Consider the following 27355-nt stretch of genomic DNA (forward strand, 5'->3'; position numbering starts at 1 on the left):
AGGATAGAACTAAAGGGTTGTAGTATATATACACATAACAGTAGACAGATAACAATGGGTAACAAGATATACAGGTTTGTATTGATTGATGTACAGGCTTCGACTGATTGATGTACATGCTTCAACTTATGTACAGGCTTCAACTGATTGGTGTGCATGAACACATCATGCACAACCCCAATCACAGGATTGTTTGGGACAACACCAGGACATTAGTTAGGAACGCCAGTGACTTAAAAAAAACGGAAGCTCCTAGAAGCCATTGCAATCAAGCGGAGACGGAGGTGTTTACTTACCCAATGCATGGAACCACCTTATCCTCAGTGACTAATCTTTATCCAAACATCTTTACCTGTAACTCATTAACCTAATCAACACAACCCTGCACACCAATCAGTTGAAGCCTGTACATAACTTGAAGCCTGTACATCAATCAGTCGAAACCTGTACATCAATCAATACAAACCTGTATATCTTGTTACCCATTGTTATCTGTCTACTGTTATGTGTATATATACTACAACCCTTTAGTTTTATCCTCACCTCACCTGAAGAAGAGGCTAGAATCTGTCTCGAAACGTTGTGACCTTGTATAATAAAGAAGTTGAACCATAAAGCACTTTTAGTTTAGTTCACTAAAAACAGGTTAAAAGTTAAATTACCAATACTGGTAATGAGACCCATGAAGGTCCCAGGGTAGAATAGGCTTTCAGCAACCCATTCTTGCCATCAAAGGCGACTGTGCTTGTCGTAAGAGGCAACTAATGGGATTGGGTGGTCAGGCTCGCTGACTTGGTTGACACATGTCATTTGTTCCCAGTTGCACAGATCGATGCTCATGTTGTTGATCACTGGATTGTCTGGTCCTTGACCCCCACCATATACCTGTAATATAGCTGAGTGCGGCGTAAAACTCACCTCACTCACTCACTCACTCACTCACTCACAAATGTTGCAATAACAATGTGCAAATTGATCAGAAAGTCAGGCTCCAAACTTTTGTCATACATCACAAAGTAAATGTGAGAATATGGTGGATATAAAAGAACAGTTTAAGTTGAGTTAAAGGGTGGACACTAAGTTTTATGTTGTAGTTCATTGTAGCTTCAAAGATGCAAAAGTCTAACTGTACCAGTTTGGTGGAGTATATGTTTTATGTTTATGTATATATTTACATAAAAAATGTCTCCTTAATTGAATTAGATGTCTTTTCATAGGTTCATCTATTTTTATGTTCAAATTTAGAAGTGGACTGCATAAGAAAAGCAAAATTTAAGGTGTCTTTTTTATTGTAAATAACACAACATTCCAGTATGTTGAGCAATTCACAACAGGTAAGAAGGCATCTGTAAATCTTGCTTTTCTTATTTCACATTATTTCAAGTTAATTAAGAAAACCTTTTAATGTGATATTTATTTCACACTGGTCCCATTAGTTCTGTTTTTGTTTCTGTTATTGTTCAGAATTTAGTCCAAGCATATTAAACAAGTGAAATTCCATGATTATTTTTGTTGATTTGTTAGTTTTCTCAAGAAAAATAAATATCTTTCCTCCAAATTTACATATAGTGTAATATTTACAGATTGGCCTTCAGCTGCTGTGTCAGTTCATAGATGAGAGCCTAGCCTTAGAGAAGAGTCTCAAGAATGAACATGTTCACCGGCAAGTGGTTATTCATTTAAGCGACATATCTGGATATTTCTAGCATTCTTTTCCTTCTAAATTCCCCAATGATGATGTTCAGGTGGGATCACCCATTTTGTTTTTGGGATGTAGGAGCATCATAAATTTTGTACAGAAAAATATTTTAAACTTAAAAAAAATATGAGAAGGGATAGGGATGGGGATTTTGTTAATTTTGTAAATGACAGGCACAGGAGTTACTTACTTTGTACATAAATTTTAGAACTAGGGGTCTCTCACCTTGTACCTGCTTCTTCATAAAAATCATCACCACCCCTATATTATCAATGGTCCCTTAAGATCTGAAATCTTCTAATGAGGCAAAACAGACAAATAAGAAGATCATATCCTCAGTCCTCAGATTGTGTGAAATATCCAAAATATGAGAGGTGAACTTCAGTGCCTGTGGTTATCAGATATGCACTCCTACTGTTGCAGACACGTGTTGAAGGTGCTGAGTGAGAACATCTCCGACATCCCCATCCATCAGTGTGGGATGAAGCTCCTGGCATGTCTCTTTGAATCAAGTCAGTTGACAATTTAGTTCTGAATTGTTACAATAAGAAAACTACATGAAACTTGCTCCACTTTATGCAGGAAGACAGCTTTGACCTTGAACTTGACTAGCATTTTTTGCACAAACTCAAAGTGTCCAGTAATTTGAATTTGTTATGCACATTCCAATGTATTTCCTCCCACAGAAAGCAGACATAATGATATAACTTGAAATATTGGTATAATAATGCAGCATTAAACACCTTCACTTGCTCTTTATATAATGGTTTTCTCTTGAAAGTCATCCCCGATATCTCTTGGGTATATGTTCTGATAAATCTTCCACTATACCCTGGATGTATCTGGGCCTAGTATTTTTATTACCTCCCTTTGCTGGTTGTGCATTCTCACAGTAGTCAATCACCAAAGCAGCAGTTGCAACTGAGCTTGCTAGTATCAACAAAGATAGCGGTTGCAGCTGTGAAGGTTTGTTTGTAATGCGACTCAGATTTTGGGAATCACACAGACAAACTGAGAGCTGTGAAAAATTATATGCAAACACTTCTTCTACCTCTTTTGGAGAAACTCCATGTGATTTGTGTTGCGAAGTTTGCGCAGTTAGATAATTTAAGACATGAAAAGGAGCTCTGATTGGTTCTCTCAACTACCCCGTGTAGACACTTGATTCTATAAAAGGGGCAGCCATGGGAACCATGTGTGAAGCCCATAGCCAGTAGTGGAATACTGCTATAAGAAACATAAAACTAACCTCACCCACTTACTCACTTCTTGTAAAAGTGTACATCTCTTGTCTTGTTCCTTGCCGGTAGGATACATCCGTGTTGACTTGACGTCCACCAACCTCCTGAACGATGTCATCGATTACCTATTCCGTGCCATCTCCAACTTCCAGGAAGATGCTGAGATTCAAGTGCATGCCCTGACCTGCCTCCGTCATATTCTTCAAGAAGGTTTGTAGTTATCCCCTTTGTTGTCTTGCTGGCGAAAGCAATCGTTTTGTTCTTCCTACTTGTACTTTTTTAAATTCATGGATATTTTGACACTCTGTTCAATACATTAATGTTTAACCAATCATAAAAAGATCTTGCTCTTTACTGGACCTGTTATCAGCTGAAAGCTGAAACTTTAGGTACATGCCTCTAAATTTATGTCAGACCAGTGAATTGCTCACTGACACAAAATCTAATAGCTGCAACTAAACCAAATTTTGTGTTCACATTAAACTGATAGACCAACTACGTTCTACAAGCAAGTGGACCTCCCTCATAAAAATGGCAAGAAGTATAATGGTCTGTCAATTTCATGGGTTTGTGTTGCAGTTATTAGAGTTTGTGTTAGTAGGCAATTCATTGGTCTCAAATGAAATCAAGGAGACTGTACAGCTTATGATGAAGGTTGGGATTTGGAATTTTGTTATTCCTTTAAGATTTAGTGCATATTCACTGCTGAAACTTTATACAGTGGCCCGCCATATAGCTGGATTATTGCTGAGTGCGGCGTGAAACTATATTCACTCATTCACTCATTATACAGTGGAAGCTTAAGCCCTCTAAACAATCAGCCCTCCAATCCGGCATGACCTCAATATTGGCACTAGAATTTGGTCCTGGCAGAAACTAGTTAAGTTATGATCATTTATATGCCCTCTAATCCAGCATCAGTAAATTCCGTATTTCATCACAAAAGGACTGTCCAGTTGACTGTAATTAACACTCTCTAAACCATTTGTCTTATCTCATATCTCTCAAGAAATGAAGTCATGAAGTCATGTATTAACAACATGGTGGATTACCACGTGAGTGACACGTATCACTTGTATTATAAATTAGTTGTCATGTCACAGTTTGTCAGTCACTCACCATGTCAAGAAGTTAGCTATAAACATTGATTAAAATAAATATTACATTTCATTCCTGTTTCAAGATAAGCACATAGCTGAGGTGTTCATTCGTAAATACCTGCCAGTCGTCATGGAAACACTGCACCTGAATCAAGACGTTTCAAGTGTTGTGTGCAAGACTTTGGATGTATTTTACACAATAGCTCAGGACCGTGAGTCACACACGTTCACCCCTTAGTCCCCATTTGATGTGGTCCTCCTTCCAGTCACTCATGTCTGCTTATCTTACCTACCTGGAAGATCACGTGCACTTCACTTCATGCAACCTGTGAAGCTTAGGGTTAGAATTTATTTTCAGTAAACCATGCATGTCATAAGAGGTCACAGGATCTGGTGGTCAGGCTTGTTGACTTGGTTGACACATATTATCATATCCCAGTAGTGTAGATTGATGCTCATGCTGTTGATCAATATATTGTCTGGTCTAGACTCGAGTATTTACAGACTGGGGCCATATATAGCTGGAATATTGCTGAGTGAGGCATTTAACAACAACCAAAGAAAACCACTGTATTTTGCTTTGCATCTCTCAGTACCATTTTGAGGCTTCGTGTGATAAGCAGTTTAGGTGGTCTGTCTGTGTTAGGCATCTCAGGTCACTGAGCAGAGTTGCCTCCCTTACTTGATTAGCAGATTTCCAGATGCCCCTCTATATTGGAATAATATCCTATTTGCCTGTTTACCAGTGGGTTTCTGTTTACCAGGGGGTAAATATCTCAGTTACACATCATTTCCTGAAACTAGTATTGAAAAAAAACAACGATTTAGTGACTAGCTAGTTTGCGTTTTCATTTTATGGTGTATTATGAACAGCAAATTTATTCAACTGTTTTTTTGTCAAGTTTTGAGATATATAACATAAATATGAACGCTCTCTTTTAAGAGATTTTTTTTAACTTGCATTTCTTTTGCTGTACAGTTTACTTGAAGCTTGGTGTTTGATGATCCAGATAAAAAATGTTTCATCTGTCATTGAGTAATTTTAAAAATTTTGAAGGTATTTCATACTTTTAAGTTGCAAAAGACAAATATTTCATGGATTTGCTATTTGAAAGCAAAACACATTTTGTTAGAATGCACAAGACAACTTTTGGTATTTTGAGTCCCACCAGGGATTCGAACCAACACCCTCAGAGTCCAGCACCTAATCACCAATCAGTGGTCTAGACTACAAGTTGTCCGATTTCCATTTTCATGGAAGGCGTGGTGGCTGAGTGGGTTAGTTGATTTAGTTGACTTAGTTGACTTAGTTGACATAGTGTGCTGGCAGTTAGGTGCCTGATGCTGAAGGTGTGGGTTTGATTCCTGGATGAGACTGAATCCAACAAAAAAACTAGAATCTATACTTTACTAAGAAAGTGTAATCCCAAATATAACATATGTTACATATTTTAGAGTAAAGGCAGAGAACTTTGAACATTAATAAATCCTAGTATATTTATATATATATATTTTGAAAAGATATTAAGTGAATTATATGTCACTACTGTTACATATTGTAAAGTCAGGATTCTGGGCGTTTTTAGTGACATCGTTTTCTGTGAAGAGTTACACACCAAAGAAAATTAAAATTTAAAATGTTTTTATTTATAACTAAAAAAGATGGTATGATCTGTTTCGAAAATTTAGATTTTGATAGAAATGGAAGTCATGATACAAGTCTTCTTGTGCTAAAAAGTAATTTGTCCTCAAACATTTCTTTTACATCAGGGATGGAGGGGTGGCCATGTGGTTAAGGTGTTTGCTTGTCATGCCAAAGACCCAGGTTCAGATCCACTAATGGTTACTCTCTGTGAAGCCCATTTCTTGTCCCCTGCTATGTCATTGGTTGAAGAGTGGTGTCAACTAAACTTATTTACTCTTTTACACCATACATTTACATGCTTATTTATCAGAAAAAACTACCATGGAAAATAAAGAATATTTGCAATAACTTGGTCAATAAGTAATGACAAGCATATCACGAGTGGTGTTAAATGTGAGAGGAAACGTACCATGATGTTTCTTTCAACACAACAATCAAAACTAAAACAATCATGTCATCAAACTTTAATTTGAAAATAAAACCTACCTGATTAACTTATGGGTATTACATACCAAATCACTTCCAATTAAGTGTCCCAACTTTTACAAGTATGTTAAACGGGTCTTCACTGTTGGAACCAATATTGTGAATTGGCTTGTTTTAAAAGCAAACACATGAATTTATTTGTCTCTAACTTAATTTAGATGTAATGAATGCTGAATCTGTATTCAGATCTAAGTCTTTCTGTGAAGATCAGGGCCCCCTTTCACAAAACTCTCGGAAACCTAAGGTCTCATAACTTTTCTCGTAGCGTTCATACTTCCTGTTTTACAAAATAGGAGGTATGAATGCAACGAGAAAAGTCATGAGATCTAAGGCTTATGAGAGCTTTGAGAAACCATGCCCTGAGTTAAAGTTCATCTTCAGTTACCAATGCTTGTCTTAAGAGGTGACCAACAGGATCGGGTCAGGCTCACTGACTTGGTTACAACATGTAATAATATCTCAGTTGTGTAGAACAGTGCTCATGATGTTGATCACTGGATTGTCTGGGACAGACTTGATTATTTACAGACCATCGCCACCTAGCTTGAATACTGCTGAGTGCGGCGTTAAAGAACAAACAAGAAGTTAGTACAGCAGTCACTCTCCTTGGTCTAGATTTCCAGACTGAACATGCAAAATCACTGACAATAGTGTGTTTGCTGTTACAGCTTCTCACCCTGTTACATGCCAACTCAAAATTATGTCTGGAATGTCACTATGTCAGAAGCTGGTGTTTAACAACAAACCAACCAGTGCAACCAACAAATGCGTTCTAAACCAATTATTCTTTCACTAGAATCAAAAGGTACAGGCTTCCCAAGATGTGCATCAAATGAAAATTGGTACACATATGCAAACAAAAGGTAAACAACATGGCATTCCTTTCCAACCCAGTAACACTGGTGACATAAAAAAGCATGCGATGTGAAAAATGACACACCTCTTGAGACATGCTGGCACCTGAAAAGTAAGGTTTTGGATTAGAGAGCAGTTGTAAGCAGTCAGCTAGATGTCATTTAATTTAACTATATAGCTCTGCCAACCGTTTTGACATGTTTATTTGTAGCAAGCATTGAAAAAATACAAATGTCAAATATCTTTCACTGAAATATATATGAATAATTTTTTATACTGAATATACAGTTATCTTTGTAGATCAAAAATGTATCTTAAAAAAAAAACAGTCAAAGATGGAAATTTAATATAATAAAGATGGATCATTATGTTTGTGATATGACAAAATGGGGGAAAGATTTATCCTCCCAAGAGTGTTGGAAGGGTAGGCTAGTGGTTTAAGTGTTTACTCGTCATGCCAAAGACCCAGGTTCGAGTCCCCACATGGTATTTTGTGTGAAGCCCATTTCTGGTGTCCCCAACAGTGATATTTCTGGAATATAGCTAAAAGAGGCGTAAAACTATACTCACTAACACATCACGTCAGTCAAACGCAACTCATCCACTAACAGTTTCCCTCCAAAGTATAGTTTTGGTTTTAACTATCATTTATTGCTATGTTTTAAATGGCTGCCTGTTCAGATATATATAGCACATAACTCTACATTAAATCACATTTTTTCAAATCAAATACTTCATGAGATACTGAGATATAGCACGAAAAATCAATTTTGGATTAATTGTCTGAAAGGTCAATTAACACATCACTTCTCATTACAATATGTGGTTTTGTCTCATTTGCTGTCACATCAAAACTTAGTTCCATCTGGACAGTGGTCAAATGTAACGTGTAGTATTTGAGATGACACTTTCTTAGTTAAGTCCAGATTTCAGTTCCTGGGTGGAATCCCCTCCAGGATTCGAACCCACTCTCTCAGAGTCAGGAGCCTAATCACCACCACACAAAGACAGTGATCTAACCACTTGGCCCCTGCAGCTTTTACAAAATGGAAGTGTGACAACTGCAATGTATGTCATATTTGGGATTTCACTTTCTTAGTAAAGTACAAACTCTAATACTTTTTTGGTTGAGTCCCATCTGGGATTCGAACCCGCACCCTCAGAGCACCTAATTGCCAGCACACAAAGTCAGCTGCCATAGCCTGCTCAGCCACTGTGACTTCCACTGACAACTGGTAATGAAGATCAGACCAACCTGAGTATATATGTGACCATCAATTTGAACCTATGAAGACAGGTACTCAAGTTTCTCCAGTGCCACTAAATGGAAAAAATAATGAATACATACTCCTGATGTTGAAGAATTATCTGGAGCCCTTCTCACAGGCTGACTCATTCTTAAATTACAAATTTGAGAAAAGCAAATGGAATATAAATTGGCCACATTCAGGTGTTGTATTAGTGACTTCCCTTTGTGGCACATAGCACCATTATGTTGGGACAGAACATATCCTTGTATTGTGTTTGTTCTGCATGTTGATGTACATCATGCTCTATATATGCATCTCTGCCTGTCATTGTGAAGCTCTACCCTTGAAGGTCCCAAGGTAGAGGAGGCCTTCAGCAACTCATGATTACCATAAGAGGTGACTGTGCTTGTCGTAAGAGGCGACTAACGGGATCAGGTGGTCAGGTTCGCTGACTTGGTTGACATAAGTCATTTGTTCCAAATTGCGCAGATCGATGCTAATGTTGTTGATCACTGGATTGTCTGGTCCAGACTCGATTATTTCCAGACCACTGCCATATAGCTGGAGTATTGCTGAGTGCGACACAAAACTAAACTCACTCACTCACTCACTCACTCACTCACTCACTCACTCACTCACTCACTGTGAGGCTTCAGATTGCTTGGCACCCACGACCCTTGAAGCTTTTCAACTTCAGTTGCATCCCTTTATCTGCAGGCAATTCAAGCACAAGCAAACTGTAGTGCATATGTTGAATAAAATATATTTCACTTGAGTAATTATTAAGTATGGGATTGGAAATCTGAGAGCACAAACAAGTGAGGAAATGGATGTGTAACTTTCATGGTGGCGATGTTTCATTTTGACATGAATAATAGTTTTTGAACTGAAGTGAGGGACATACATTGCTACCTTTTGCTTGCTTTGCTCACTTGCAATTGGCTGATCATTTTCTCTCTGTTGCTCAACCCTCTGTACACTACAGTTTGCCTGTGAATCAAGCAACAGTGTGTTTTAAAGATAGTTTTGCTTGTATATTACAAAGATTTACTTTCATAAGTTCTCTATCTTATAAAAATATGTGAAAAAAAAGTTTTCTGTCTTGTTTAATGCACTGTGGTAATCCTCATTCTAATTCAAATGAACATGCAGAAATTGTAAGCAGTTGTTCACAGACTAACATGTATTGAAATTGAGTATTTTGACACAGGAAACCAGAGTATCATGTATTACGATTTCATGTAATTGACAGTCCTGTCCGGTTTTTCTCCTGATCCTCTATCTTCTGTGTACATCGTCCACAGGTGCTGTATGTACTGTCATCCTCCTGTTCTATTTTGTAACTCAGTTTTTCTGTCCTGTAACATCATCCCATGTATGAAGCTAAGTCCTGATTCCTTGGTAAAACAGCACTCATTTCCTCTGTGCCACTTAGTCCAGTCCTGCATGTCACATGGTTCAGTCCTCTGTAACATGGTTCAGTCCTCTGTAACATGGTCCAGTCCTTTATGTCACATGGTCCAGTCCTCTGTCACATGGTCCAGTCTTCTGTCACATGGTTCAGTCTGACAACTGTCACATGGTCCTTTCCTCTGTGTCATATGGTTCAGTCCTCTACGTCACATGATCCAGGCCTCTGTGTCACATGGTTCTGTCCTCTGTCCCACATGGTCATGTTCTCTTTGTCACATGCTCCAGTCCTTTGTGTAACTGCTCCAGTCCTCTGTCATGTGGTCCAGTGTTCTGTGTCACATGGTCCAGTCCTGTATGTCACATGATTCAGTTCTCTTTGCTACTTGTCCAATCCTCCATGGAACATGTTTTTTATAACATACTGCAGTTCCCTGTGCATCTATGTCCTTCTGTTTGCTCCAGATCGCCTGTGTAACATTCTAGAGGAGGACTTAATCCACATGAAGATCATGCCATATGTGAAGATTGACATCGGCAATGAGGACATCCTGGAGGCCAGCCTCAAGCTACTGCACCTGATGTTCAAAGATGGTAACAAGGCAATCTGGTCATTTATTTAATATTCACCCAGTTGATATTATACGTGCTATTTCAGATAAATACATAAATGTTTAATGTCCTTAGGCTTACAGATTTATAGATTGCTGTAAGAAGTGCAGGGAAATATCACCTCAAGAACATGATCAATATATTAATCTTCTTTATTCATGAAGAATGTTGGCCTCTGGCCCATGTTCATACAATATTGCACAAAATTACATAACATGGAGACATTCAAGAAGTTTATTTCGCCACCTCCAGAACTCCAAAGAGAAAACCAAATGTTGATAGTCATTTATCCCTTTGATGTCTGGAAAACAAAGTATTTCCCACAGGAGCCTTTTTTTTAACTTGTGTCAATGAGGAATCAGTGAAAACACTGGTGTATTCTGACCATCACCTTTCTGTCACTATGATACTGTTTCCTCCTCGCCAGCCAAAGTGGTGGCATCTGCGGTTCAGACTGGGTTCATCAAAGACTCCCTGGTTCCGGTGATGCTGGGGAAGCCAGCCAATGAGACCATCCAGGTGGCAGGACTCCACATGTTCCGGATGGCAGGTGGGTGCTAGCAGTTGGTGGGGTGATGATGATTTTAAAGGGGGTCACCCATTTTTGTTCTCAGAAGGTAGTGGGGGTCATCAGTTTTGTACTATGGAGGAGATCAGCAATTTTGTACATAAGATGCAGGTAGTGTCAATTACTTTGTACATGAATTGTAGGGGAAGGGGAGGTAATTAACATTGTCGATGCTTCTCCATAAAATTTATCCCGATTCTTAAATTAAGAACAGTCACTAATAATATTCAGAAAAAAAGGTCTTGGATGGTAAGGCAGCTTTTTGTATATATAATCTGCATTACTGGTTCATTTAGTTTAATCAGAATGTCATACATTGTAGGTGTTAATGAATAATACAACTCTGAATACCTGTTTCAGCCATGGCTTTGTTTGAGGACAACTGCACAATGGACATGGCCTTCCAGTGGCTCAAGGTCATCTATATGGGCATGTCCAAACTCATGGACTGTCCAGCAGTGCAGGTCAGTAGAAGCACATAATACCTCCTCCTCTCTCTTTTAAAAGCTGTTTTCATGAAAGTTCTGTATCTAGAAACAAATTGTATTGCATAGATATCATTGTCTAGCCATATTGTTACACTGTTACATTTTTGTTGTTGTCAATGATATATACACTTTTAGAATGAAAACATTTTTCCATGTAAAGTTTTATTGACTTTCATTTATTGATCCATGACTGATAAAAAACTGGCTTAGATAATAGCACTTGCCCCTGGTCTGATCTTGACCATGACCTTTTCTGAGGTAATGAAAAAAGCCCATTACAAATAAAAATAGATATATCAGAACCTACTTACAAAGACATTTTGTGTAAGTTTTGTGTCTGTGATTCAATATTATGAGTAAGTAAGTTGGGTTTGCTTTTACACTGCTTCTAGCAATATTCCATCAATATCACAGTCAAGGACACCATAGTAGAATGGAACTCAGAACTTCAGCCTGAGGAGCGAACCATTAGGCTACTCCACCAGCCCAATTTGTCATGGTTTATACTGCTTGTCTTTATGTTTTCCAGGAAGCTGGTTGTCTAGCACTGTGTGAACTGTTGGCCTGTAAGTCAGAAGCCTACATGTGGATTGGTGAGAGCTCGGAACTCAAACAGTGAGTAGCTCAAAAAGTATCAAACAGCTAACAAACCTGGAACCTTTATGAGTCTGAACCTGGGACTTGAACCCATGATCTACAGTTTGTGCTTCAGATCTAGGACATTATGCTTTGCACAGTGCACTGAGTTTTGCCTTAAAACTGAGAGTGTCAGATGAGGTGAAGAGAGAGTGGTGAGTGGTGAACATGTGTTTGACTGTTTCAGGGGCTCTTGCACACACTATGTCTGGGAGTTGTGTTGATAGGACGGAGGGAACTGGTGTGTGAGCCTGTGTTTGACTGGTTCAGGGCCCCCTGCACACACTGTGTCTGGGAACTGTGTTGACAGGGCAGAGGGAGCTGGTGTGTCAGCCTGAGTTTGACTGTTTCAGGGACCCCCTGCACACACTGTGTCTGGGAGCTGTGTTGATGGGGGCAGGGAGCTGGTGTGTCAGCCTGCGTTTGACTGTTTCAGGGCCCCCTGCATATGCTGTGCCTGGGAGCTGTGTTAACGGGGCAGAGCGAGCTGGTGTGTGAGCCTGAGTTTGACTGTTTCAGGGACCCCCTGCACACACTGTGTCTGGGAGCTGTGTTGATGGGGCGGAGGGAGCTGGCTGTCTTCACTGCAGCATGTAACGCCTTCTACCATCTTACTGCTGATAATGGTGATTAATTTTACCACTTACTTGACTATCCCTATTATTGCTATTCATCTCACTGTGACACTGGACATTTTCCATTGGTTGATAATATGGCTGTGGATTGACAAATTAATTGTATTTCAGCATGTTGCAATTCAGATACAAATATTGCTATACATACTGCAATATATTGGAAACTTAGCTGGTAGGGAAAGTAGGGAAAGATAATCACAAAAACTTCATATATGTTCTTCACTCAGTATTCTTACTCTCAGAAAACAAGGGGTGGTGTGTTAACCTTTTGGTTAAAAGTATATGCTCATCATGCCAAAGACCCGTGTTTGTTTTCTCAAATGGGTACAATGTGAGAAGCCCATTCTTGTGGTCTTCTAAGCCATGATATTGCTGGATTATTGCTGCAATCAGAGTAAAACCATACTGACTCTCAGTCCTAGATGGTAGAATAAGTAATGATCTTCTCCATAGGTGATGACACAGTATCAGCTGCCTCTCACATAAGTACCTTTGTGCTACCAGTATATCAGTTTGGGACATTTGTAGGAAGAGTAGGTAGATCCTGCAACAAAAGTATCACCTGATCTACATCAAACATGAATTTATTGTCAGATGTACTTGGCTGTCTATATGTGGAATTTTGGTGTATGTTCCAGATGGACTGTGCAAGTGTCTAATGGAGAAGAACGCCCACATCGCTGTCCTTGAGGGCGTAGCTGTCCACCTCCCAGATGCTGCTGCCATGGCAGCTGCTTGTCGTGCATTGCGTGGACTGAGTATCTTCCAGTATGTCAGCAACATAGCAATGTCATTATCAGACCCTGTTAATATCATTGTCAAACCTATGTAATGTAGATCATTATCAGACCCTAGTTCAAAACATTATCAGACACAAGACAATAGCATCATTGTCAGACATAATCGTTAGCATCAGACTCATTTCCAGGGCTTTTGAGTGGCATATGCCAGAAACTAGCACTATGTGTGTGGATGGATGGATGGATGGATGGATGGATGGATGGATGGATGGATGGATGTTATCACATTATCATTCAACCTTCACAATATTGACAGTGATGTTTTGAATGACAGTTACAGTTCATTTGACAGATTCTTTCATAATGGCAGTCTGTCTCTTGATTCTGAGATAAGTATCTCCAAAGTACACCATGAGAAGTACTGAAATACATTCTCATCAATCTCTTAGACATTTCATAATGATTATTTTTCGGGTGTCAACTTTAAATGAGAACTTTTTTGAAAGGATCTTCAAAGTGTAGTTTGGAACAGAAGTTGCAGTTTGAAACTGATCCCTTAAAGATTGACGGAGCTGCTTTCTGATAAGCTAATGTTGACTTGTGAGTTATTTTATATTTCAGAGTTCATGAAATGTACTTCAGAGTGACTTCAGATGGAGGATGTTTTGTGTATTGGTAGTTAGTATTAACACCTGAGATAATAAGTAACTGAGTGAATATGATTTTAGTCAGTTTTACCAATATTCCAGCAATACAGTGGAGGATTACTCTATTAGAAATGTGCTTCACACATTGTATCCATACAGGGCATCAATCTTGGATTGTTGGAGTGATGACGAAAACCTTAACAACGTGGCTATTCCACCATCCTTATTAGATGAGAAACACCTTTATCTGTCAGTGCTACAAAACATTCTTGATTGTATGGTGGTGGTGGGGTAGCCTAGTGGTTAAACTGTTCGCTCATCACACCAAAGATCTAAGTTTGATGCCCCACATGGGTACAATGTTTGAAGGCCATTTCTGATGTCCCCTGCCATGATGTTGCTGGAATATTGCTAGAAGTGGTGTAAGACCATACTCATTCAATCTCTTTCGAATGTGTTTGTAAAACTGAAGTTTTGCTCTAAAGTATTTTATTTCTACTGACTGTAAATGTTTTCTTTTCAGTGATGAGCACAAACAAGCCATATCAGAACAAGACAAGACGCTCATCTATTTAACTCAAATTCTACGGAATTTCCAAAATGACACAAACGTTCAGAGTGAAGCAATTAGCACTGTAGCTTGTCTAGCAGATGTGGGTGAGTATTCAAATTGATCAGGTCATGGTTTGTTATTTTTTCACTGGCATTCCACAAATAGAGGAGTTTAAGAATGAGGACTATCTTTATGGATGTACAACTTCTTTATTCTGTATAGGCGACATTTCGACATCGTCACCACTTGCTTGACAATGACATTAGAATCTATGTTGAAACATTTTTTTTCAGATGTGTTTCGGCATCTTTGTTTTCTGAAAAAAATCCACAAAAGAATCCTTGTTGCTATGGAAATGTTTCCTGAAAATGAAATCCTCCAAGAGGCTGGCATTGAAGCACTGGCAGTTCTGGGTGGAGCAGGTATGTGTCATAAAACCAGAAACCTGGTCTACACATTGTACATTTAAACAGCCAGGAAATGGTGTTAACCCCCTGGAAGCTTTCACACTGCTTTCCTGGGACTTCTCTCTTATGGATATGAATGAGTGAGTTTGGTTTATGTGTGTTTTGGCAATATTCCAGCAATATCATGGTGGAGGACACCAGAAATGGGCTTCACACTTTGACCCCATATGGGGAATTGAACGTAGCTCAGCTGCAGGAGTCCTTTGACCACAAGGCTACTCCACCATCTCCTTGTACTCAAAATGGAAGCAGTTTGTAGCAGGGTTTCTCGGGATTACTTGTACTGTTCAGTATCATGGACATGAAAACCTATGTATGGGTAGGACAAACACACCCAAAGGGTTACAGAGATATGTAAGTCTGGAGTGTGCTTCTTTCTGTATATTAGGCCATCTCTTGTTTTTCCAGAATAACCAAATTTGAGGTTTTTGTGTTTTTAGTATGACCTCTTCCCAGGTGGGGCGGTGGGGTAGCCTAGTGGTTCAAGCTTTCGCTCGTCACGCCAAAGACCCGCGTTCAATTCCCCACATGGGAACAATGTGTGAAGCCCATTTTATTGCTGGAATATTGCTAAAAGCGGCGTAAAACTGAACTCACTCACTCACTCTTTTTACTTTTTGTAATAATGTTTTCCTAACTCTGTATGAACGTCAATATTCAAATGATAGTTGAGTGTTTGAAATCCTTTAAAGTATATCATTCAAGATTATGTTCAAATTGCATATGTTTTCCAAAGCAAGACTGGAACTGCACCTTTCAGATTTTTAGGCAGACCCTCTACCACACGGCCACTGGGCCGATGAAGGAAGTGGGGTTGAATTATCTATTTATAGTTACTGTCATTAAATTGATTTTACTTCAGTTATTGTTATGTAACTTCATTAAACGATCATCTACATTGTAATTACCAAATATATCAAAATAGACCACCAAGAATATTAATTTCTGACAGGAAATGTTTCCTGTTATTTTGAATACCCGTATGCCCTTTTGTATTTGTAAATCTTTTTGTGAATGCTGTTTTGTTTTCTCATTTCCAGCAAGCGGAGCTGATATCCTGAATTCTTTGGACGTTGTACAGAAGGTGATCCGCAGTCTCCAGAAATACTCCAACAATGACAGTAAGTTCATATTTTGCTTAGTATTTGTTTTTCATATAGGTCCTCATATTGGATTTTTTAAAAGTGTTCATAATATTTTGAAAGAAAAATACTTCCATTGGTAAATCAGTGAGGGACTGTTGGCAAGTTTCCAGCTTGTGATCAGGATGTCTGTGGTTTGAATCCAGGAATCCAGTGATAGCTGGAGCACATTCACTGTCATAGCTAATGTATACTCCATAGTAATCAATCAAGTAGGGCCCTAAGAGGCTGAAGTATTCACTTCGTATGCCTGAGACCCAGGGTAGATTCATCTGTGGCCACTTCGTGTGCCTGAGACCCAGGGTAGATTCCCCTGTGGCCACTTCATGTGCCTGAGACCCAGGGAATGGTAGATTCCCCTTTGACCACTTTGTGTGCTTGAGACCCAGGGTAGATTCACCTGTGGCCACTTTGTGTGCCTGAGACCCAGGGTAGATTCCCCTTTGACCTTTTTGTGTGCCTGAGACCCAGGGTAGATTCACCTGTGGACACTTCGTGTGCCTGAGACCAAGGGTAGATTCCCTTGTGGCCACTTTGTGTGCCTGAGACCCAGGGTAGATTCCCTTGTGGCCACTTTGTGTGCCTGAGAACCAGGGTAGATTCACCTGTGGCCACTTTGTGTGCCAGAGACCAAGGGTAGATTCCCCTGTGGCCACTTTGTGTGCCTGAGACCCAGGGTAGATTCACCTATGGACACTTCCTATGCCTGAGAACCAGGGTAGATTCCCTTGTGGCCACTTTGTGTGTCTGAGACCCAGGGTAGATTCCCCTGTGGCCCCTTTGTGTGCCTGAGAACCAGGGTAGATTCCCCTGTGGCCCCTTTGTGTGCCTGAGACCCAGGGTAGATTCCCCACATGGGTAATAGTAATAGTCATCTAGCATGCGCATGTATCCCTGCACAGTGCATGCTTGAAGTGCCCAAACAATCTCATTATCATTACACTGGATAACCCAAGATGCCTGTGAGATGGTAGAAGGTTAAAGGTTACATGACTTATCCCACCTGGTACCCATTTTCTGCTGGGTGAACAGAGGCAGGTTTGGACACACTTGCAGGTGAACACACTTGCCTATGGTAAAACCACATATCTCTAGAAACTTTGATGTGTCAAGCTGACAAACACGGCCAGTCATCCAAGGACTCTCCACGCCCAGTGTTGCTTAACACCTGACCACACGCACATGACCACATGCCACCACAGTGTGTATAATGTTTTCCCCTTGTAAAACCAAACTGAGTCTGCTACATTGAGCAGCACTGGTCAACTTCTTTTGTAATCTTTACAAGTACATTTTGATTGGATATTTTTGGAATGAATTGTGAGAGTGATATTAAAGCTGAATTACATTGGAGAAAAAAGTATGTAAGTATGTGGGTTTGATAAAATGGTAGCAATCAAAGAGCTTTGTAATTCATAAGTCAGTAACATTTACTAATACATTGGAGAAAAACTACCCTTGTTAACTGACGGTGATGTGGAATTGCATTCAGTGACCTTCTTCATCCATGGGTTGAGGGTATTTATCCTAAAAGACTACAGGAAATACCCTGCATAAACGAGGATGATGTCTGGGGTCAGTACTCTGTCTCACATTCCCTGATCCTGTTCCATTTTCCCTTCTGCTCAGCCTTTTAAGCTTTTGGTGCTAAAGCACTAAATGAAGGAAGACTAGATTTCCTCATGTTCAGTATCTACCTTCCTATTTGGGCGTCAAATAATTGTTCAAATTAGAGGAATTATTTGTTTCTGTCAAAATTGTGTGTATTCAGGATCTAAGAGTAAGTCTGTGGTCAAGGATTTCATCCTGGAGACAATACTTGGATAGATAAGGATGTTTCGTCATCAATTGTTCCAGATATCCAGAAGAAGGCTCTCATCTTGGTTCAGATCTTGGCAGACACTAAGCTGGTGTCATCTCTAGTGACATGCGAGATGTTGGCAGACGCCATCAGCAGTGTTATGGCTGGACACTCGGACAACATCAGCATCCAGAGAGAGGTACCATCACTATCTGCTTAGTTGGGACCAGATACTCAGCATCCATATTTGTTTCATTTTTCTGTTTATCTTTGCACATTGGAATGAGCTGTCAGTAACCAATTTAGAGTGAACCATGCAATCCAATGACCGACACCATTAGTATTGATCTGTGCAATTGTTTTGAAAATGGCGCCCTCTTTATTGATAATCTGAGTTATAGCAGTGATTTGTCAAATGACTTAAACTGGAAAGGATTTTGTAGCTTGACTTATTAATCATGATGTATATCTGGTTATACTAAATGCACTTTTGTGATCCAAAGTTCTTAGTAAACCTGCATTGCACCTCTTTGTATTTCATGCTTGTGGTGTTTTTTTCTACCCATACATACAGTATGGGCTCACAACATTTCATATGCAACTATTTTTATTTATTTAGGAAAGGCTACATGGCACCAAGTGTTGAACAATTTCCATGTACTGATGTTTGCGGCTAATCTTTGTTTCATGTTTCACAGGCTGTGGTCGCCATGCAGATTCTGGCCGAGAAAAGCCACCGTATGAGCGAAGTCCTTGTCAATAAAGACTGTCATGAAGTTCTATTCCGTATTCTTGAAAACTTTGATGCTGACCAAGGTAAGTGACAGACACTATAATGTGCTTATTGGGTCATTGTTGTGGCATGAGTCATTTAAATATGATTTTGATAGTCACAGCTGAAAGGGGCCAAAACATGTTTTGGAGAGAGACGATATATTTTCACACCATCTGGTACAGTGAATGATTTTGTTTTAAGGACATGGTATTTATTTTTAGCTTTTTGGAGAGAAGATTATTTCTTCAAAATATTCTCATATCACCAAAGTATGAAATGAGTCCCCCAGTCACAAGAGATTCAGTGTGTAAGCTTCTGAAATATGTTAAGATGAAGCGCTAAGTTTGAGGTCATGTGTCATCTTCCTAAAACAGTAAGGGACACAATGAAGAATTTAGTCAGTATCATATATTTTCTCTGCTTGAAGAAATTTCTCATTATTTAGGAATAGTTTTGCAGCTTTATTCTTGTTATTATGACCCTTCTTCATAATGGAATTGGTCTGTATTTCTCTACTGGAAACGATTCTGGTTGACCTATAGCTGTCTTTGAGAAACTGTTTAATATGGTGAACTGTTTCATGTGTATTACTGTAGTACATCTTTATATTTGTTAGCAAATGATTGACTGTCTCAAGCCAGAGCCCCTCCCTCACTTGCTGTAATGTCTGCTATTGTTATAGGACTTTCTTAACACCCTTTCTATAATGTGTCTTGTTTTTCGGAGGTAGATAGTTTGATGAAATTTTGTTTTGTCATGCTTTCGTGATGTGTGAGGTTCGGAGATTTTCGTGATGTGTGAGGTTCGGAGATGTAATAATACTCTTGTGATTTATTTGAGGGCACTGACATGTGGAAGGCTTCTGGCCATTGTACTTACAGGTCTGCATGATCTGGCCAGCGAGTGCTTGTTTGTGATTGGCTGTGTCCAGAACTTCAAGTCAAGAATGTTGCTCTGTGCTTGCAAAAATGGATTTCTTGCTGTAAGTCTGATATCAGAATCCAAAGTGGTTTTGTGCTTTTGTTAAAAGGATTGGAACAAAAAATCTTCCTGTGTATAATGATGCACATGTGATATAGTATGTCTCTTATTCACAATGTAAGATGCATGTGGAGAAACATCTATAGATACGTTTCATTAGTTTGTGGTAATTAAGATTTAAGGAACTGAAGGTGTGTTTTCAGTGAAAGGACATGTTTGTTAAATATATTTTGAATCCTGTTCATCCAGGGTGTGGAATGTCTAATGGTGATCGGTGCAGACGTCAACACAGGTCAAGGTCAAGGCACACCACTGTACCATGCTGTTGAAAATGGAGATGAGAAGATGGTGCAGTATCTATTGCAGCAGGTAAGTCATTTGTCCAACATCTGCTGTAGCCATAGCAATCAGAATACCACGCATATCTGTATAACAAGGCCACAGTAATATATGTTGGTACTATGAGAATGCCAGAACTCACTGATAGTTGTCAACCAAGTCAACGATTCCATTAGTCACCTCTTACGACAAACGTGAAAGCCAAGCAGCCTGCAAGTACAGGGTGAAACTAGTTTGCATTGAAACACATGGTCTGGGTCAGAGTTGGTCCCAAGCACCATCTGCTTGTAGTAAGTGACAACCTGATGGATCAGATGGTCCTGAATCATGATACAACTGCAACGTATCAAACTAAATCTTTATCCTCCTCAGTGTGTCACGGATGTCCAGACGTCCCTCAATCTGAGTCTCGCCAAGAATCTGCACAACATCACAGGGATGCTCCTGGCTCATATCGGACAAGACAAAGACGGTTTGTTCCTCTGCTAGTCTCCAGATCATTTCACCAGCTGCTGTGTCTAATGAAATAACCATGTAGATGGATTTCACATTTTGTTTGGGAAAATTATACATTTCCACTTGATAAGATTGCAAAGAGAAATGATAAATTTTCTTTTTCTTCTGTGAGATCATCACTTTCATCACAGAAGCTTAAATCTGGTTTGAAATTTGTGGAATTTGGATTGTGGTATGTGATCTTCTTTGAGACAGGAGGCACAAGCATTTATGGGCATGTGCTGAGGTGTTCTGATGTTAATTGATTTTCAAGTAGGAGAACACCATTTCTTCTGGTTGAGGAAAACTGGTTATCTTGAAGCTTTTTTTAGAAAAAATGTTTAATGCCACTCAACCTCGCTCATCTCAAGCTGACAAGATTCTTTATAGTTTTATTTCCCTTTTAGCTCGATGAACTTAGAGTCTCCAGTCAGACAGACATATGTGTTCTCTGTGCATTTTGTCCCTGTCTGATTTGGGGTGGTAAACGACTATGTGGTAGAGCATTTGATTGTCACAGGGTTGATTTTCTGGTTTGATTCACAACTGAGTGTATATTTGCTTAACATATGCAAAAGCCAAAGCCCATTCCTTGTGCCACTGACTTGATATTGCTGAAAGTCCCTTAAAGGCAATTAGAAGAGGTGCACATAAAAGTGTCGCCTTCTTCATTAAAAGGTTTTGGATGTTGTTTCGGAGAATATACTTATTAGTCCATTTACCTGAGGAAGGAGTAAGAATATCCTTTAAAAGCCTTGTCCCTAATAAATTAGAAGTTGATATCCACAGATTTTCCTGTTCCTGCTTGATATTGCTGGATTATTGCAAGGAGTGCGCTAAATCTTGCTCATCAATATTGATCATCAGCATTGAATGTTTATCAGATACCATCCGGCATGTGTCCTTGGCAGCACTGCTATCAGTTTAACTTCATGTGTAGTGATATCCTTAGACCTTATTTAGAAAAAAAATCATGTCAAAGAAACTGGCAAACATTTTGATATGTGTGAGATTATGACACCGTTATGTTTTAACTGAGGTGTCTTGTAATAGCTACCCTTGAAGATCCAGATTTGAACTGGAGGTGACTAAAGGGATTAGGTGATGAGACTCTCTGACTTTCTTGACACATATCATCCTATCCGAGTCGCATAGATCGAGGACGTAGGGGTAGCCTAGTGCTTAGAGCATTTGCTCATCATGCAGAAAACCTAGTTTCGAATCCCCATATGGGCATATTGTGTGAAAACCATTTCTGGTGTTCTCTGCCCATATCTTACTGAAATATTGCTAAAAGCATAAATCTGTACTTACCCACTGACACTTACCTTCTATGTTATTTGGCCTTTAACTATCATTTATTGCTATGTTTTAAGTGGTAGTTTATTCAATATGTGTATAATGTATGACACTAGATTAAATCACATTTTTTTCAAATCACATACTTCATGAAATACTAATATATAACAAAACGAAATCTAACAAATTTTGAAAATGACTCAATTTTGGATTTATGGTCTAAAAAGGTCCCTTGGATTAATGGTCTAAAAAGGTCCCATTACACCTCGCTTGTCATTACAATATGTGGTCTTGTCATTGGTCTAGTATTGGACATAACACTTTCTCAGTAAAGTCCAGATTCAAGTACCTGTAATCACTCATCAGTGTTCGCGGTAAGAGTTCAAAAATGAAATTATAAATGTGTAGTCCAAATTGGTTGTGTGTGAAATTTTCATTAATCATTTCAAAATGTCTTGTTTTTTATAATGTGTTACTCTTGTTTTAGGGTACTTTTTAAAATTAAGCACATCAGAATCTATGTGTCCAAATCATGCACGCTAAATAATTTTTGTGTGTTCTCATTAAAAGTCAAATGCAATGTTAAAAAAATGTCAGTTCAATCTACAAAGTTAAAAAAACGCGATGAAGAAAAGGACATGAAATCAGAGTTCAAACCATTGACAGTTGGTTTCCACTGCTATGCTGTGCTGAGCTTATAACGCATGCACAGTGAGAAGGTTCACGGAGCTCGAAACAGTATGCCTGCCCGGAGTATGGGGTCGTGAGCAGTAGTCTAATCTCGGTTGTGTACATAAACAAGTAAAAGAAAAACACATTGATTGTGACAGGCAGACACTGTCAGAGAGAAATCTCAATGTCTGGTTTACTGACACCTGTATGTCTGCCTGCCTGTCTGCTGATGACAATATGCAATGCATATCAGGCTTACAAGCCATAAACAAAGAGCCGGCTAAGCGTATCAGCAAATGAACCAGTGGCCAATGAAAAAGCCCTGTTACACTTGATTGCACACCAATTAGCACTGACTGAGTTCGGTATTGAAGCTGCTTCGTTTTGAGAGAATATAGAAGAAATCCAAGTACAAATATTGCACTTTTGATTTTGATTGATATTGCACTTTTGATTTACGATTATATGCTTATAATTCTGTTTATCTGTATTTTCACAATTTTCATTATCACCAATGCATTTTATAAATCATGAACAAGTCATAACTGTTTTTTGATTCATTGGGTTTCTGCATTTACGTGAAAACTGCTCATTCACTGTAATTGATGATGATGCAAAATTGCTGATGCGGCATAAAGCATCTTCCTCTTAGTCATTTGCTGACTGTAACGAATGAATCCTATGTATTCTTGCAGCTGGCACTGTGCTGTGGAACGGTTTAGGCCTTGGTGACCTGCGACCTGAATGGTTCATGCCATCACTCGCCAGAGCCAAAGAACGTTCTCTGCCATCAGGTAGGCTTCACTTCTTCATAACCTTGTACATCACATGCACCTTGTTTACATCACTATCAGTTCTTCTGTCCATGTTTGCTATAGTGAGGCTTTCTGTTTGGTGTTTTACCAAAGGTTTTGCTTAATATTGACTGTTGGTGAAGGAAACTTTCATCTTTCAGATGAATACTGCCAGCACTGAATGGAAACCTAGCTCATAGGTTAAGCTATTACGGAATTAGAAATTACAAAACAAATTCAAAGACAAATGTTTGTGCTTTTTCCGTTGCTATATTGTTTTTTATCCTTATTAGCAGGAAGAGAACATATCTTTTTTATATTTCACCTAATTGTATAACACTGTTAACCAAATATAATCATCAAAAGTAATTATATATGTTACTTACAGCGACGTAATCTTTTGTTTGTACTTTCATCCACCAGCAGAGAAATAGTAAAATCAAAGGCTTTGTGCATTCCAATTGTATTCCACTGCTGATATTTTTGTGTGAAGTGATCACAAGGAACACAACTGATTGTGTTCCATAATCACACAGACATCTTTTTCAGGTAAAAGTTTAGTTTTAACATTCTTAGGAGTCCTTCATTTTCCAGGGTTTGCTCCAAGCAGAGTATCAGATGACATGTACCTGTATATTTTATTAGTTATTATGTACATTTATATATTATCAGTTATTTCACTGATTGTTGATATCAGCATGTTACTGACTTGCAAGAAATTCTGTGCAATGTTAATGTACAAATATCTATAATTTCTTTCTTGATCTTGTGCACTTTGGACAGCCATCGGTCCCAGATGCAATAACCATTTATGGTTCTTGAAACATTTGTTCTACTATACTAGAATGTTATGTCACTAAATATTGTAATGCTGTAGTGACTCCAGACATACGTATGCCATCATATTGACAGCAGTGAGTGACACCACAGTGTCTAACCATGTCGTGGTAACTGGTGTGTACTTTTTAGTTTTATCTTTCAGTACAGTGTCAGTCCATTTACAATCTGGGAAATGAATAAACATATTTCGTTCAGTTTCAAGAATTTCCTTCTACCTCACGGCACAGTGATGCAAAAATATAAAAACGAATATTGCTCAGAATGCAAAAACCCAGTGAGGAATAAGTAGAAATGCAAATGAGATTAATCACTGTAGTGTTTTTAAACACAGTTTAGATATCGATTATACATTGTGCTAATGTGCAAACTGTATGAATCAGTGCAGCAGATTCTTGTTCTTGCATTCATAGCTTGATAAACCAAATAACACACAGTTGATCCTAAATTGCTTTATGCAGTCTTCATTTAGTCAGCAAAATAACCCAAAGGAAAAACTTAGGAAAATCTGAAAAGTTTTGTTAGACTAAAAAGATTTACACATAATGAGAAAAAGGTTTCATCAAACTTTGTATTGATTTATTGTAATACAGCCGACAACTTCACAAAACATACGTCATACAGGAATAGCTATGTTAAGAATCCTTGCCAACATTAAGTCTTGAATAAATCCATTGGAGAAAACTGTATAAACAGTATTAGGTATGTATCAAGACCATGACAAGTAGGAGAATGCAAACAAGAATATTGAGGAACAACCTTAATGCAGATGACACAATTGTCCGCGAAGCAACATTAACTCCGCTCTGTAGGCTTAAGAGCTAGAAATGTCATGACACAAAATGGAATGTATTATTGGCTCATGCTATTTACTGTATACATTAATTTGTTTTACAATGGTATGAGGAGTCGTGCGGTAGCCTAGAGGTGAAAGTGTTTGCTTGTCTTGCCAAAGACCTGGGTTTGATTCCCCACATGTGCACAGTTAGTGAAGCCCATTACTTATGTTCCCTGATGTGAAATTGCTGAAATATTGCTAAATGTGGCATAAAACTAAACTTACTCCCAACAATGTTGTGTGCTTGAGAATGTCTTATCAAGGAGCAAAGGGAACAATGGGAATTTTGTTCCTTTCCAGAACTAATATACAGATAGATGATGACATGTGACACATCTTATGATTTTAAAACCGATAGAAAATATGCAAAAACACTTGTGATAAATGACAGTCTATACAATGAACATACACACTTCACCCTAGTATGGGTGAATCCCATGTATCTTAGAATACTGTAGAGCTTAATGAAAACTTAAGACTATTACATATAAATGGCTCCATTTACCTTGTAATCTATTTTTCAGAACTTCTCAACTCATGATACAACTGCACACTATTATTTTCACCCACATGGCACCATTGTGTGAAGATCTTTGTTCAGTGTGTCTTCCCTGGACAGAAGGGCCTAACAACCCATAAACATTAAAACATTTGAAATTTGTCCAGTGCACTAGAAACATTCTTGGGATATTTCCACTTTTGATTCCAAGTCTTAATCGAATTGTTACTGACAACAATACCTTCTAAGATACCACCTTAGCATCTCACATCTATTTCAAGTAATAAGAACAATGGTGTTCAAAATGGCTATAAACAGAGATACCACAAAGAGGATGCTATCCAACTTCTGAGAATCCAAGTTGTGGAGTCTGTCTTTCATCTTGGACATCCCTGTGGAGCAGTCCCCCACTGTCTGGTCTACCACAGTTGAGACTCTCTTGTGATCTCCCTGGACTTTGTTGTTCCTGATCCTGAGGGTTGTTATGACAGCCAGGAGTGACAGGAAGCTTTGGAGGAGGATACAGATGAGATAGATCATGATCTTTGGAACTCTAGTGGATGTCCTTGGCATGATGTCGTAGACAAAGTTGAGGAAGACAGCATGTGACACAAAGATGGAAACCAGAAAGGATACTTTCTCTCCAGAATCAGCAGGAAGGATGAAGACAAAAGCATTCATGATGGAGGTCAAGGCCATTGGAATAATGATGCTTAACACATAGAAGAGACTTTGTCTCTTCAGGGTCAAGGTCACTGATTTAATCTCAAAACCATCTATGTATATGTTTTTGTTTGTCACATTCTTCAAAACCCATTCAGACTTCTTCATGAGAATAGAACTAAGGACTGGGTTTCTTGTTAGTGTAGCTGATAAATTCACAAACGCTTCAACAGGAATAAGATTGAGTTCACAATTTTGTTCGTCAAAAGGAAAATCAAAGGCATCGGTAACACATATTGTTCTAAATTTGTCCCTCATCACCATGACAACAGTCCCATTGTGTGTTACATAGACAGATGGGTGTGAAGGGAGTGATATCCTAGTGTTACCCTCGGCATTCAGAAGAAATATTTCTGGTATCCATATTGGAGTCGGGTCAATAGAAATCACATGAACGTCATGTAAGGATTTGTTCCAAGCAAGACTCAGGTCAGTCCATATTAACGTAAAGGGTCCAGTGAACATAAAGATTTGATTAATTGAATCGAGGCTGAGAATGCCTCCTGGTGTGAAGAAGAGAGTCACATTGACTGACGACTGTCCATCTAAAAATGGTGGCATTTTTGCTCGCGTAAAGTTGATTGAGTTGTGTATGTCTGCCCACGATTCCCTCATCTTTGAGCATGCTGCTAGTTGGACAAACAGTATCCAAGAAATGCAGAAACACATATTTGCGTCAGTTCTTGGTAGCTGGTATCAAGGAAAAGTAGAAAATCAGAAACGATGTCAGTTCTTGTCTTGGAGAATCCAGGAGAGGTAAAAACACATATAAATGTGTCAGTAATTGCAAAAACACATACAGCTGTATCAGCATTTACCGAAGAGTAACCAGGGAAAATGTGAATTTTGTCCGTTCTTGTCAAAGACGAGCTGAGAATTGGTCTCATTGATTGGAGGTGGTGTGGTATTGATGATGACTTTTAAAGCATTAGGAGGACAGAAAAAGATAAGTTTTAGGCAAACAAGAACAGTTTTATGACTTTGATATAGCTGATAACATGATAGCTAAGAAACACAATCAAGACACGTACAAGCTACATATTTGCTGGGATCAATAAGCTGACAATTACTAAGTGCTTTCTGTACTTGAGTCACTAATGGTTGTTTACACAAGTATTCAAGAAACAC

General features: G+C 38.8%; 2 protein-coding genes across 2 annotated transcripts in view; one reads left to right on the forward strand and one right to left on the reverse strand.

The window, feature by feature from the left end:
- The window catches only part of LOC137295934 (leucine-rich repeat serine/threonine-protein kinase 2-like), a 187241-nt gene that overhangs the window by 16459 nt on the left and 143427 nt on the right, over positions 1-27355 (forward strand). The window contains exons 4-21 of the mRNA XM_067827524.1: positions 1584-1663; positions 2123-2211; positions 3010-3150; positions 10152-10280; positions 10726-10848; positions 11227-11330; positions 11884-11969; positions 12510-12616; positions 13264-13393; positions 14536-14669; positions 14859-14987; positions 16073-16153; positions 18032-18174; positions 18674-18791; positions 19632-19732; positions 19981-20100; positions 20443-20542; positions 23232-23330. Of these exons, the coding sequence (XP_067683625.1) occupies positions 1584-1663; positions 2123-2211; positions 3010-3150; positions 10152-10280; positions 10726-10848; positions 11227-11330; positions 11884-11969; positions 12510-12616; positions 13264-13393; positions 14536-14669; positions 14859-14987; positions 16073-16153; positions 18032-18174; positions 18674-18791; positions 19632-19732; positions 19981-20100; positions 20443-20542; positions 23232-23330 (2014 nt within the window). The remainder of the gene's footprint in view (positions 1-1583; positions 1664-2122; positions 2212-3009; positions 3151-10151; positions 10281-10725; positions 10849-11226; positions 11331-11883; positions 11970-12509; positions 12617-13263; positions 13394-14535; positions 14670-14858; positions 14988-16072; positions 16154-18031; positions 18175-18673; positions 18792-19631; positions 19733-19980; positions 20101-20442; positions 20543-23231; positions 23331-27355) is intronic.
- LOC137296435 (5-hydroxytryptamine receptor 3A-like) lies at positions 25781-26788 on the reverse strand. Its single transcript, XM_067828228.1, has one exon. The coding sequence runs from the start codon at positions 26786-26788 to the stop codon at positions 25781-25783; it is 1008 nt and encodes a 335-aa protein (XP_067684329.1).

Source organism: Haliotis asinina, chromosome 9 (genome assembly GCF_037392515.1).
Source record: "Haliotis asinina isolate JCU_RB_2024 chromosome 9, JCU_Hal_asi_v2, whole genome shotgun sequence".
In the NCBI taxonomy this organism is placed as follows: domain Eukaryota; kingdom Metazoa; phylum Mollusca; class Gastropoda; order Lepetellida; family Haliotidae; genus Haliotis; species Haliotis asinina.